At 39.1% G+C, this 14,656-nt stretch overlaps 2 protein-coding genes across 4 annotated transcripts in view; both read left to right on the top strand.

Annotated features, from left to right (window-relative positions):
* pheta1 (PH domain containing endocytic trafficking adaptor 1) overlaps positions 1 to 4,524 on the top strand; it is a 19,669-nt gene extending 15,145 nt beyond the window's left edge. For both annotated transcript variants that reach the window (XM_042488389.1, XM_042488390.1), the window contains exon 3: positions 2,572 to 4,524. In XM_042488389.1, the coding sequence (XP_042344323.1) occupies positions 2,614 to 3,510 (897 nt within the window). In that variant the 5' untranslated portion in view covers positions 2,572 to 2,613 and the 3' untranslated portion in view covers positions 3,511 to 4,524. The remainder of the gene's footprint in view (positions 1 to 2,571) is intronic.
* Positions 4,525 to 9,251: 4,727 nt separating this feature from the next.
* Positions 9,252 to 14,656, top strand: part of sh2b3 (SH2B adaptor protein 3) — a 67,982-nt gene continuing 62,577 nt past the window's right edge. For both annotated transcript variants that reach the window (XM_042487671.1, XM_042487672.1), the window contains exon 1: positions 9,252 to 9,473. The gene's annotated coding sequence lies outside the window, so the exon portion shown is untranslated. The remainder of the gene's footprint in view (positions 9,474 to 14,656) is intronic.

The following is a 14,656-nucleotide window of genomic DNA, read 5'->3' as shown; positions in this document are numbered from 1 at the left end:
AATCCTCCTCTCTTTCCTAAAACTTATTTTTGGGTAATTTTTTTTATCACATTTTACTCCTTTTTTGCAATTTGTGGGACATTTTTTGCCAAGTTGATCATTGCCTTTTTTCCCCAATGTTTTCGAAAGAAATCAAACCAAGGTCAAAGGGTCAAATAGCTTGTGAAAAATATCTGAACTCAGCGCAAAAAAACAAATAAAAAGCAATGGCAGAGAAAACGAAACAAAAAGTAAACAATGTTTCACGTTTCATTATAGATATGTACAACTGAACCTATAATAAGAAGACATGGCATTTTCTAACAAGTGGAAAGATGATATGGATTGGTAGATTATTACAATCAGAAGGAGCTTCGCTAATGATTAAGAGACTGTAGGAAAAGAAAAAAGGGGGTATGTCAAGTGTCTCATTCGATCATTTATGACAACACCAAAAACAATCCAAGTACTCAGGGTACTTGAAATGTATGCATTTATAAATAAACGGCCACCAATTTTGCTGTTTCCTTATGTTGAGAAAACACAAATTAAGAGTTTCATACATTGCACATGAGTTGTAAAAGGACAGCCAAGAACAGTATCACTCGTGCCTGCAGCAATAACAGCACCAAATGTAAAAGCTGCAAAACAAATTAGTTATTCTAAACAAGGTGATGTATGAGGTCACACCAGTGTCCAGCCTTACTTAAACTTCTTAACAGATTAAATTGGATTAGTTGTTGTTTACTCAGGGAAGGTCTGAGCCCTAGTCTACAGTGAACATGTGATTACACAGCGTATAACCTAACAATTTCCCCTTGTTTAAATTGGCCTACATCTGTAGTGTTTCCAGTCTATGATGTATTTTTACTATAGGACACTTTAGTTTTACTGTGGCAGTGCGATGTCCGAGGTTATGTTTGCGCACTTGCAGTGTGACAGGTAAAGTAAAAGTGAAAGAACAGAGTTCACTCTGCCATGACGGTACGCAGGATGACTGAGTGGAAGGACACCAGAGAATATAGGTTGAAGTTTCCAGGAGTGAAAAACTGAATCATTCTCCTTCTGTTTCGTACTTGACTCCACGCTCTCACCTCCTTTTAACCAGAGAACAGCACCATGTCAATATACTACAATCATACAGTCACGTAGCACTGAGAGCAAAGAGCCTGCCGGTTCCTCTGTCAGCAGACAAAGATTAGCTCAAGTTAAATCAAAGCAAAATCTGCTGAAAGGAAAAACTACAATCTTTTGGCGTCCTTAATTATGCACTGATCCCCTCAAAGAGGAGCTACTTGCATATTTTAAATCCGTACACATTGTTCCTAAGGTCAAAGACATTCAAAAAACACGAGTAAACATAAACAACTCAACAACAAATATGAAAACTAGAGTGCTGAAACTTCATTTTGTGATGTCGCAGGGTATGAAGAATAGACTCTATATAAAGATTAGGGCTGGGTATTGTCAAGAACCTCACAATTCAATTCAATTTCGATGCTTTGGGTCACAATTCGATTCGATTCAATATTGATCCAGTTGCTTCGATTTCTTTTTAGTTATGTATGTTGATGTCAGAAATACTCAGATAATTCATTAGAATACCGTCTGATATGTGCTCAGTACAGCGTGCGTTATCAGTATTGATTTAGAACAAACTGACACCAAAACTTTTACCATTACGTTATTCTTTATCAAATAAAATTAAAACTAAAATAAATGTAAAGTACAGAAAAGTGCACATTTTTGCCTGAGCCGAACCTAACAAAAGTAATAAACATTTATGCAGGATTTGTCTACCTGCATTTGTGTGTGATCCACAGCTTTAGCGTTAGCAACAGGTTGCAAAACATCTGCATGTTGTCGGCTCAAACTGTTACGTCGGTTCGTCGCATTGTTGCAGTGTTTTAACACTGACTCACGGGGCTCGCACACCACGTAACTACTATCGACTTTGTGTATCCACGCCGGCTTCTCATGCCACTGTCGCCATTTTGATGAAAAAACAACAGACGTTGTTTGGGGGTCAAGTAAAGTCAAAGATAGATAACACTTCTCCTTTTCCTCGCACTGTACAAAAATGAAGGTCATTTTGAGCCAGAGTCTGCACGGTAGCAATCTCTGTGGTATCCAGTTCCTGCCCATACATCAATCCTACCTGTCGCGAGTAGCACCATTGATCACAAGTACACCAATTGGCACACATAGCTGTCAATCATGGCATCAAATCCCCCTTTTTGTTCTTCTTTTACATTAAATTACTAATTAAAACCAAACGTATCAGAAAAAGGAACAATGGAACAAATATTAGTGTGAAATGAATTACCTAAAATGACAGACTCCATATTTGGGAACAATTTATTTGACATGTACTTCAAGTTTTTTGTTTGGTCCATGTCCCATCTGCTAACCCATGACATCATAAATTGGAGACGTCCTTCTCTGGTTTCTGACTTTGAGAGAGAGTAGCTCATGTTCACAAATATTGATTGAACTTTCCTAAACCATGGAAATAACGTATTGGAAGTCTTAATTTTGGTGCTGTTCGCCTCTAACCTTGGGGATGACCTCTGTCTTTACAATGATCTTTAGGTAAACAAATAATCTACCGAGGAAACGGAGGAGGGGGTGAAAATGAAGCTCAATGAACGCAGCGTGGCGCACTACGCCACCTGTGACTCACCGCCAGACAAGACAGGCTTTCTGTTCAAAAAGGGCGAGCGCAACACAGCGTATCACCGGCGCTGGTTTGTTCTGAAGGGTAACATGCTCTTCTACTTTGAGGAGCGTGACAGCCGGGAGCCCATCGGCGTTATCGTCCTCGAAGGATGCACTGTGGAGCTGTGCGAGTCGGCCGAGGAGTTCGCCTTCGCCATTAAGTTTGACTGTGCCAAAGCACGAGTGTACAAGATGGCTGCTGAGAACCAAGCAGCCATGGAGTCCTGGGTGAAAGCGTTGTCGAGGGCCAGCTTTGACTACATGAGGCTGGTGGTGAAGGAGCTGGAGAGGCAGCTGGAGGAGATCCAGGAGGCCGCGGGAGGCGGCAGTGTCGGGGCCGGGGCAGGAAGCCTGCAGGGCAGGCCAAAGCACTCCAGGAGAAACCAGGTAGCTCGGCCCAGGTCTGGAGCATCGTCTTCTTCATCATCTTCATCTTCCTTATCATCATCATCATCAAGTGCTCCTCCCATGTCGGGCACCTCCTCTGCCCAAAAGAACCTCCAGGATGAGGTGCAGCTCGTCTCTGATTGCTCCAAGGAGAACGGAGTTGCGTGGAGCAAACCAGCAGTTGCCTTGGCCAACGGCTTTGTTGACGGCGCGTCTTCCTGTGTTGCCTGGGAAACCTGCACAGACTCTGGGAATAACATTGGATATGGGGCTGATGGGGTGAGGGCTCCACCAGTGCCTCCCAGGAGAAGAGGAGCATCTCTGGAAAGCCCCGTCTCTCCTGGCACTGGCTGCTTCTCCAAACTCCATGACTGGTACGGAAAAGAGGTGGAGGAACTGAGAGTGCAGTGGCTGCAGAGCCAGTAGAGTGATGGAGGTGTATTATGTCTTTTTCCACAGTTTAGTCATTCCTTCCTGATCATTCTGCAATGTCACACCCCTCTGAATTTAACAGAGGGGCGACAAAACTGAGACTAATTTTCAAAATGCAGCCTTATCATCAATCAAAAGACAAATGAAAATCTGAGATTGATTCCGCATCTTGTCTGGCACAAGGGAATCTATCGGTCTTGAACATTAACACTACCCCCTGTACAATCCAAGGAATTTAAATCACAACATATGCTCTTTTCCACAGTTTTGAGTGTCATTTGCCAAGGACGATTAAAGATTTAAAGACTACAGTATTTAAAATGGTAATCATTCATCAAAAGCATCAGTTTATCTGACAAGATGCAAAACAGTTTGGCCTAGATTGGCTTTGTACTACATACAATTCAGTAAAATATGCTGTTCTGTTATTATATCACCAATGTTCAAGATTTCCTCTGCCCTTCTGGCTTCCAGTTATTCCAAACACAGTATGTGCAATTGTTGTTAGGTCAGTACTTTTTAAAGCTGTAGCAACCTTGATCTAAAAACATATTTTTCTATAGGTATTCATGCAAATTATGGTGCTAAGCATCTAAAAAATACCAAAATAATACCAACAAATAACTGCTAAGATTGCCTTTTCCGGATCCCGCAGGATGGTAAGGGTGTTTTTTTTAATATGCAAATTATATAAAGAAGGGCAAGTAAATAACAATTTTAAAGACATTGCACAAAATAAATCCACATGGATTAGATTGCTACAGTGACATGTTATTCACAGCGTACATGGGTGAGAGCTAAAGGAAATCCTGCAGCTGTATGATTGATGGTAAAATGATAAAAAGCCACTTGTACAGTTGACCGTTTTTATAATCTAATGACAACAGCACCAGGACAAGGAACAGCTTATGAAGGAACAGTTCACCTCCACATTAATAATACATATTTTTCCTCATACTGTAGTGCTGTTTATCAGTCGATTGTTGGATTGTTGTGAGATATCGGCTGTAGACTCAACAGCATTGTCTCTTTGCAGAAATCATGACCCGGTTACTCAAGAAAATCCACAGATCTTGTTGTGAGCAGTTTTATGTAGGAACTTATTTCTTTCTATTGAACGACACTTTCCAATCATATCACTGCAAGGAAGGAAGCGTGCATCTTCTTCTCGTCCACATAGGACCTCTGCGCTTGCCAATGTTACCGCTCAGCCAAGTTGGGTGCCATTATGATTTACATCTTGCGCCATCATGAGCACGAGCCTCTCGACCATGAGTAGATGCACGTTTTCTTCTGTGCAGTGATACGGTTGATGGGTGTAGTTTCATGGGAAGAAAATACTTGAAACTGCTCACAACAAGGTCTGTTGATTGTTTTAACAAACCAGGTCATGATATCTGGAAAGAGACTCCACTGCTGAGTTTTCAAATCAATTTTTTGGCACTTTGAGCACCACAACCAGGAGTGCAATCTAGTTCCATTTATTCAAGAGAAGGCAGACATCTCTGCGGCTGATATCTCCAACACTCAACAACTCACACCAAAACAAGTTAGATAAATAGCACTACTGGGAAGAGGAAAAGTGCGGATCTTTGATTTTGGGGTCAACTATGCCTTTTAATAAAAACTACCAAAAGATCAGCATTCTGAGCTTCCTGTAACTTCCTGTAAACTCGGGATAAGAAGTGGTGTTTGGGGAAAACTAGTCCGGATCTCCTCCATACTCCCAGCGGGGCACATCTAGCCCCAGAGACCTTGTGGTCGCTGAGGTCGGAGCATTCTCTCGACAGTCACTGGGGACCGTGGTGGGAGCTGGATGTCTCGCTCAGAGCAACACACTGGTATTTTTAGCCCTTGTTAGCCAGCGGCCAGATGATGCTATGTCATAAGAGAGCTTGTCACTTAGTTCTCTCTTTTGTCTTTCATAAAAGAAAGATGTTTATCCTTGAACTTACAGGATGTTAAAACCTGTCATTGTAATTCTCTGATGATCTCATACAATCAAATTATCTTAATTTGATCGCACTGTTTGTTTGTTGCAGCTGGTTAACGTGAATGTTACTGAATGAGTGTAACTGTCTGAGGCCTATACTGTATCTGAACATCTAACCTCTTGGTTTGAATATAAATATTTTACTATTCCATGTTGGAAATTAACACCAGCAGTCTGCAAAATGGGCCTTGTAAAATGATTGCTTGTACTGTATTGCTATACCACTTCTGTATTTCTATCCAATCATATAGCCTTTTACATTTTTGTTTTATACGTGCCTTATGTTATCTTTATAACTTTGTTTTTGCACTTGCAACCATTACCATATGACTACAGTGATGAGAGGGTTACTCCTCTGCTTTTCTTTCTTTCTTGGCAAAGGCTCATCTAGTTGCAATCAGTTTTTGACAACGGCTCTGTTCTTTCAGTCTGCATCATTGCACAGCACTATCATTAGTGTTATACACTTGGCTTGTATAGAAATGACAATGTGGGAGGGATGGATTGAGGTTTTTTTTTGTTTTTTTTTGTTTTTTTTCATAGCAGCATCGAGGCGGTATGCTTTTGACACATATTAACTAAAATTATTGTTGCTGTGCCAATTTTATTAACTCCAGAAAAGCATTACTGTAATTACTTATGACAAAAGTCTGTTTTTAACAATAATTAAAGGAATTTGTGAACGTGTCAAATTAACCGTATAAATAATAGTCTTTATTCAAGAGTGCCAAATGAGAAATACAACCTAAATGCACAGTTATCAAATTGTCAGGGTGCTTTTTCTCAATGGTCTTCTATGATTGCAAGACAAATTTCAATGTTATAATACACAATATGAGTATTATTTCAAGTAGCCAATAATATTTAACACATTGTCCTGATATGGTACCCTGAAAAGATGTTTATTAATTATGCATTTGCTGTAAACCACTCAATAAACAGTGTTAATAATAAAAAATATGTTGTTTGTTTTTCTGTGGTTAGAATATGAGTTCTTGGGTTTAGTTTTCTTCAAAAATAAAGATGCAAAAATACTTTTTTGCCATTAGTATGACTAGTGATGGCATTACTTCTCTCTACTTTTCAGAGAGAAGTACAGCTTGATGTGCAGTGAAGGAAGAAGTATCGAGGTCCTTTACTTGAGTATAACTACAGTGTAGAAATACTTTGTTTCAAGTAAAAATCAACGCATATGGAAAGATATAGATATTGCTGGATTGTATTAACTGATGCATTAATGTGTACTTTATACATCTTGCGATACTTATTTCGAACTCATTACTTAGTTTTTTCACACCTTACCAATTTGCACATTTCATGCATGCACATCTTTAAAACTGCTTTATGTAATTCTGGATTAAATAGTTGATTGTTGAGTCTCGTTCCAGTTTGTCACATACTGACACTTTAGCACTTTTAAAGGGCATACTTCTTTTGCTATTTTTTTTCTTGCACAGTGTGGTTACGTTTATGCAATGCTGTTGTGATATTAGAAATGCGTAGTGATACGTTTGATTAGTAGAAAGAAAATAGATCCTACATGAAACTGCTCACAACAAGGTCTTTGTCTGTATCTTGATTAACCAGATGATCATGATTTCTGGAAAGAAACATTGCCAGTGAGTTAGTCTTTTTTTCTTGTTTTCTTGGGGTTTTGAGCACAACAAACTGAGTATCAAGTTCCATTATATAGAAGAGAAGGCAGACATCTCTACGGCTGATATCTCCAACACTTGGCAACTCATACTAAAACAATCTAGACAGCATTAAGAGGAAAGACTTGAATTTTTTATTTGGGGGTGAACTGTCCCTTTAATGTTACAGATGGTAAATTTGAGCCAATTTTGAACTTATTTTAACACTGATGGGTAGCTTTATTCTTAATGGTAAATGATAATTTACTAGTTGTTATTTATTTTGTATGATTAATCTGAATCTGCTTAGTAACTTGTAACTAAAGTTTTCAAATCCATGTAGTGAGGTAAAAGTACAATCACTGCATTTGAAATGTAGTGGGGGAGACATATGAAATGCCATAAAATGGAAATACTCAAGTAAAGTACCTCAAAATTGTACTTAAGTTCACTACTGGAGTAAATGTCCCACCTATGATGATCCCCCACCACCCTGAATTCCTAAGGGCCTGGACTGGCCTCATAAAACCACACACATTCTTGGTACTATTCAGCCTCTCCTTCAGCAGGAGGCGCTGTGCAACAATTAGTAGTATTAAAACTTTGAGTTAAAGAAAATCAATGAGAGCTTTGCACCTGGCGGGACATGTGAGAGTAAATAACACTCTGGGGACAGAAACCAGCAAGACTTTGAGTCTCAAGACAAGAAAACATACAACATATAATAGATGAGCGATGTGTTTTACACTCTTATGTCCTTCTTTTGTAGTAAGCAAATTCATACAGATGATAAATTTGATGCTTTAGGTTGTCGCGTTGCACTATGAGGTGCATTTAGTTGCACTGGAAGAAAACAGCGTTGCACGACCTGAGTCTGAGTCGGTAAAAACGCGTTTTTGGGGAGTTCTGCTCAAGAAGTTTATTATTTTAAAAGGAGTTTAGGCTTTATCATACAAATAATGTAGGATACGACAACGTAGAAATAACTACCAAAGCGGCGAGAGACATTCACAGATTATAAACCAGTTATTAACCACGTGTACATTATCAGGATTTTTGGATAGAGTCTGACAGTTTATGTATTTTGCACATATTTTTGCTGGACTTATCCAAAGACCCACTCGCTAGTACTATCTACTTCCTGTGTAGATCTTTCAACATAATGCGTATGTTTAAATACTGACCAATCACTGGAAAACAGCATGCAGTCTCAGAATGGAGAATGTAGTTCGTGTTGCTAATGTAAATGTTGTGGCCAAAACAATAAAAGATAACATGTATAACACATTACAGCTCTCTTAATCAGTTAAAAAACGTTAGGATTATACCATTTGCAAAGGTAGGCCTATTTTTAATTTCAGGACCTGCTGTACTAGTTTTCGCCAGACATACTTAATGAACTGTCCACTGAGTGTGCCTGCATATTAAGAAAATTAGGAAATTTAAGCTTCTTGTAATTTACCGAAAGTATTCACAGCCTGCTGTATAGTTGGGTTTACATAACACCGAAGTACTTCCAAGATAACTTTAGATTTTGTGTGTGTGTTTGTTTGTTTGTTTGTTTTAAATAAAGGCCTACCAATTTTTCAGGTTATCTTCCTGTAACTTTTTGTGATTTCTTGTTAAGTTGTTCTTTGTTGAGTTGAGGAAGAACTCAAGCCAATTTGTTCAAACCTTCAAAGGGCAAAAACAATACGATTAATGACACATATGAATTTAATCCATCTTTGTAGCAGACCCCTCGGGTATTTTTATTTTTTACAGTTTCGTTTTTATTTTTTGAATGTTTCTTTTTTTCCTCTGCAACTTGCTACTGAAGAAAAAGCTCAACAGTAACACTTTCTCCACCGGTGACAGAAAGGCTCAGACGTCGCTTGTGCACAAGGCGCCCCCCAGTGGGTTCACGTGGCTTTGGTCACCAGCAAGAGCATGCATGCATAAGTCTCTTATTTTGAAAAGAAAGAGCCGGAATCGTAGCTTTTAACTCTCTCCGACTTGACACAGCTGGCTGGACCGCGGCACATTTTTTGACAGCGGAAATGAGGAGTCGCCACTTTTTTTCCGCGTCAAGTTCGTGGCTGAAAGTTTCTTTCCTCTTTTTTTTTTTTTTTTTTTTGTTTGTTGCGGAGGATCCGTAGCGTGCACTCACGATGAGAGAGAAAGCGAGACAGTTTTCAACATGCAGCTTTTCCTCCGATGTCCAGTTTTCTGTTGATCGACGTGGTTTTGAGTTACTTTAGATGCTTCTCAACACATTTCCGTTATGCGAAGTCCAACTTGTTGGTTAGTCGTCGTGCTGCGGTGGATGCCCATCCGAGATAACGGAGAACGTGAGTATGTTGTGTGAACTGTCAGCTTGTATTGCCTTTTCTTCTTCAAGTCATTTGAACATCACTTAACTCCTAACCACATGGCGGATTATCCCCCCCAAAACGACGAACCACACCAGTAAAGTGGACATTTATAGCTTCCGCCAAAAATTTCAATTTTTCTCCACTAATTACCGTCGAAAAAATGCAATCGTGTGAAATTTAAAGGGCTCTGTATCACATCGGCTGGTGCTGGTGCAGAGTTGATGTTGTTGTTTTTTTTTTCTGGAAAAGTACAGTTTTCTATTAAAAATAGAGTCCTGTCATACCACCAAGCAGGATTTTGTGTCTTTGATCTGCCTTGCAGGGAGAGATTGTACAAAAGATGCGCACAACACGTGCTTTTTGTACAACTTAGTTATAGTTTAAAGCGTGTGAAAATTTCTTCTCAACATTATTTGGCGCAAATCTACCAGTAGGGAAACATATTATGGCTTATTTCTGATGCATGTTAACAGGACAATCATATTTAAAAATACTCCCCCTCAATAACCAACATATTAATGATGTGTTGAAATGTGAACTTCACTGTTATTGTGTGTGGCAGACTGCATTGTGTGTCGCTCGAGCGTGAGTGTGCGCGTGCTCAGTTCAGTGGTCACCCCTCATGACTGCAGGATGGGGAACAGGAACAAGTGGGGAGCAGCCACTTGGTTTCACAATCCAGTGTTGTGTAGCATTAAATCAAAACAGTAATTTCAGTGTGTGTGTGTGTGTGTGTGTGTGTGTGTGTGTTGGAGGGGATTCACTTCTATAACAGAGTGTGTGTATGTGTGTGCCCTCTGTAGTGTTTGCTCAGATATTCTGAGGCAACAGGTGTGTAGTTTGGGTGGTTCCCAAAATAAAGTCCTTTGAAGTATTGTATTTAAAGGTCCAAGTGTGTAAGATTTAGGGGGATATATTAGCAGAAATTAATTATATTCTAATAAGATTATTTTCTTTGGTGAATGTTTTGAAACAAATAGTTCCCAACAAGCTATCTGATTAGTCTACAAGACATTTAGAAGCTGCTCAAATCATAAAGACAGCACACTTGCAGACAAACTATGAGCGTGGTAAAACCTTCCCAGACATAATGCCTTAACGGCTATAGAAGGAGTCTCAAAGACAAGGTACTGCATGTCTATTACACAGTAACAATAACACCCAATACTATTGTGAGTGAAGTATAGCTGACATTATGAAAAGTACCAGTCAACTTATTACTGGTGACAATGACCAACATAAACAACCCCGTTTTGAGCAGACACATTATAAACACTGTCCAAAAGTAATATTTGCATTTTTGAAACACAAAACAACAAATTTAACTGCAAACTAAAAACTATTCAGTCCAGATCTAGGCATTATGGGAAAGTGAGCATCACTGCAATACTTTTTAGGCTAACGCTGCGTTCATGTGATGTCGGAAGGTCGGAGTTTCTGATTTGGGAAGTCGTTCTTCCGAGCAATGATTTCAAAGATGTATTTTATGCATGAAAACGTCTGCCTATTAAAAGCAGTAGTTGATATGAGGGGGATGCTATCTTTAAAAATTGATATTTAATATGCGTACAATAACGTTTCTTACTATTGACCACACATTGACTTTTGCCTGCCATGTTAATGCATTCATAACATCAAGTTGGCAACTCGTGTTATACAATTATCTCCAAGTTCTTTTCCAACATTAGAGGCCGTTCATGTGAATTTTCACAGTGGGAAAGTCGTCATTCCGATTATTCCAACATCACATGAATGCAGCATAAGTGATTATGAGTGCAGGGAAAAGGTTGAGTTTTTTTGAGAGGCTAAATACCATCAAATATGGATTGAACAGAACATTTTGTTGGGAAAATATTACATCTATATCTTTTTTTTCCATAAATTTTGACTTTTGGACTTAACCTTGCTCTTGAGTTATTGAAAATGTTTGGGATGCTCCATCAGCTGTGCCGCTGTCACAGAGCAAGAGCTTAAAAATACAGGTAAAGTTTGCAGCTGCAGTAGCTAAATCTGTATGGGGAAAAAACATTTTTTTAGCAGATATCTTAGTCGTAACAAGACTGAGCAAGCTGAGCATTTCTGTGTTTATAGCTGGTGTATTTATTTAGTTTGGGATACCCCATGATTTATAGAAAGTATGAGCTCAAATTGCCGAGCGGACTACAAAATGTGTCAATCACTAGGTTGTTACTAAGGTTCAACCTTTCTGCTGTAGTGGTTAACTAGGTTTCATTACATATAAGCACTCTACTGACGTTCTTTTCTAGTTATTAGTCATACCCCATGTATTTCCATGGAAACGCAGATAACAAGCGGAAAAAGCTTGAGGGCTAATAGCCCTCTACTTGACAACTACTCTACATACAGTAGATGTTTTGAGAGGCAGGCAGGAGTACCATCATGATACAATTCTACTTCAAAAGATCCAAACTATCCCTTTAAAGTATATTTTGATGATAGTTTTTTTAAGTAAAACTTAAAATGCAGGACTGTTTCTTGTATTTTCAGCACATTTTCACATTGTTGTATTAGATCCAAGTAGGGATGTCCTGATCAAAGCAGATTCTGGTCCGATCTATGCATTTTTTAATTGATCGGGACCTGCCCAAACCTTTTTTTTTTTTTTTACATCTGCTGTCACACAGGTGTCGTAAATGGAGAGCAAGATTTGCAGCAGATATTCAGGTTTTATTGTAATGCTGCTACTCCGATAAGTAGAAACTGATTTTTTTCAAGTTCAGTTTAAGCTGCTACTCCACTTTAAGTGGAATTAAAATTTTTGTTGTTCATTTTTACTGAACTAGTTTTACTATAATGCTGAAATAAGCAGAATTGTGACCAATACTTATTATTGTGACTGGGAAGGTTTACGTTCAGCTATAACACTATTATAAAGTGGAACTGTGATTACTCATTTATAGTGTTCTGTACTTTTATTACAGTGTCACACTCAGTGGATTTGGGAGCAATTTCTGAAGACATATTTTACTTTGTTTACTTTTTTTTAAACGCTGCACCAAGTGGAATTGTGATAAGAGCCATATAAAATATTTCTAGTTGTGTTGACTTTGTTATTTTTATAAAAATAAAAATAAAAAAATGCAGAACTATTAAACTTTAAAGCATATACACTGGATTGATTTTAATAACTTTAAAGTACCGGGACTCGGTATCTGCACATACTCAATGTAAAATGACTCGAATCGGGCAAAAAAAAACCTTGATCGGGACATCCCTAGATCCAAGTTCTTCTTTCACTGCTCTTATATGATAGTGTCCATACACAGTGTCTCCCAAAGGTCAAAAATATACTTGGGAGGGTTTCCTCTAGCTGCCAGCCTGTTTCCATCAGAGTAATATAGCAAGCCTCAGCTGAACTCAGAGAGAGCTAGAGCAATGTCAAATATAATAAATCCAATTTTGCTTGTGATTTTTTCCACAAATCCTACAGTGAGCCTTGGATTGCTTTTGAAGGAGACTTGCATTTTATACTTTTTATATTTTTTGACTGAGAATCCACTTCACCCATGCAAGGAGCCCTTCACAAGATGTAATAAATCCAAAGTTAGCTGACTGACTAACTTGGCTAAAAGGCAGCTGACAACAAAGCCACCTCTTTACTGCCATTAGTTGTTTTTGCCGTTAATATTGCTCCGTTTATTTGACTCTCACACCTGGCTGCTTTCTCTTTAAATCAACAAGAGCGGATATTTCCTCTAGAAATTATCATCAGGACACCAGCTGTGCCATACTGCAGAGCCTTTTCAAAAAATGTACATAATTTAAGACGTATGAAAACACTTTTGAAGGGTACATATTTACCTTCTGCAGTAATCCTAGCTGCCTGCTGAGGTCGGCATTCTTTGTGGATTCAGTCATTTAGTTGTGACAGTTATCACACCTTGAGTCACTGAAGCACAAAAGACAGAAAAACATGCCCCTAGGGTGGGGAAGTAACGCCAGCTAGACTGTACATAATATTTTCCATGGCAGACAGTTTAACTCTGTCGACCCCAGACATGAGGTTGACTGTAATTTAAATCTTCAGTGTGGTTCCAGATCTCTAATCGGCATGTGCAGTTGCAAATGTTTCTGATGAATTTCAGTAATGTGTTTACTTCCCTACAGACTTGCTTGGTTTCTGTCAGTTGGATATTTTAGTGCCGTCTTCACTTCTCTTTTGTTCAGTGTCTTACGGACAAGAGAGGTTTTGTTCTGGGCAACATGATTGCTATAAAACCTAAAATTTTGTAACTACAGCCGCACAATATTGATTGGATCTTCAGATCTGATGACCATGTGAATATCATGAGTTGTGATAGTAATGATATCAAGTAGATTGGAAATAAAGTACAGAAAAAAATCTCGGACTCTCCCCAGAGAGGGGAATGACGCTTGTTCAGCATGATTATAATGAGATTTTCTGCAACATGACATGATTGCTTGGTTGGGGATTTTATGTACCACAACACAATATTGTCTTGGTTGCTGTCTGAGACGTCTTTCCTTGAAAGAAAAGACTCGCTTCTTGGAAATCTGATTTTCCTAGCGTCGTGCACATTTGAAGTACATGTTATGCACGCATGTGGCGGTGCAGAAGGAGTGTACAAAGTAGTGGACTCTGCAGCCGTGGACCAGACAATGTCATGGTTCAATGTATTTAACTGAGATGATATTGGACGCCAGCTCTCCTGCTCCTCTCAGAGGTTCTAAGAAATCCACTGATGAGACCACGAGAGGGGTCTGACCCACAGCGGCCCTGCAGGGAGAGGGGAGGAGGGAGAGGAGAAAGAGAGGAAACGAGAAGGAGGAAGAGAGCAACCGTGGAAGATAAATTGGCTCACAGACAGGAGAAGGAATCTGAAGAAGAAAAAACGGAAGATACAAATTTGGGCAGAAAATTTTAAGAAAAAGAAAGCACTTTTCTAGTGTCAATAGGGGCCCTCTACAACGCAACACACACGTTATCTAGCAGTGTGTGTGTGCTGTGTGTATGTGCGTGTGCGTGTGGGATTTGACTCACACAGCACTTGGCCACCCAAACAGCTAAGCCTAAACATCTCAGACTCAACTGTGTGGACCACAAACACAGGAATACGGCAGGGTTAAATTTTTGCATCTTTGCAACACATTTATGCAAGAGCTTGAGGGGGGGCATA

Source organism: Plectropomus leopardus, chromosome 6 (assembly GCF_008729295.1).
Source record: "Plectropomus leopardus isolate mb chromosome 6, YSFRI_Pleo_2.0, whole genome shotgun sequence".
Classification (NCBI taxonomy): Eukaryota; Metazoa; Chordata; class Actinopteri; order Perciformes; family Serranidae; genus Plectropomus; species Plectropomus leopardus.
The sequence above is the reverse complement of the archived record's forward strand: the minus strand, read 5'-3'. Positions and strand labels throughout refer to the sequence as shown.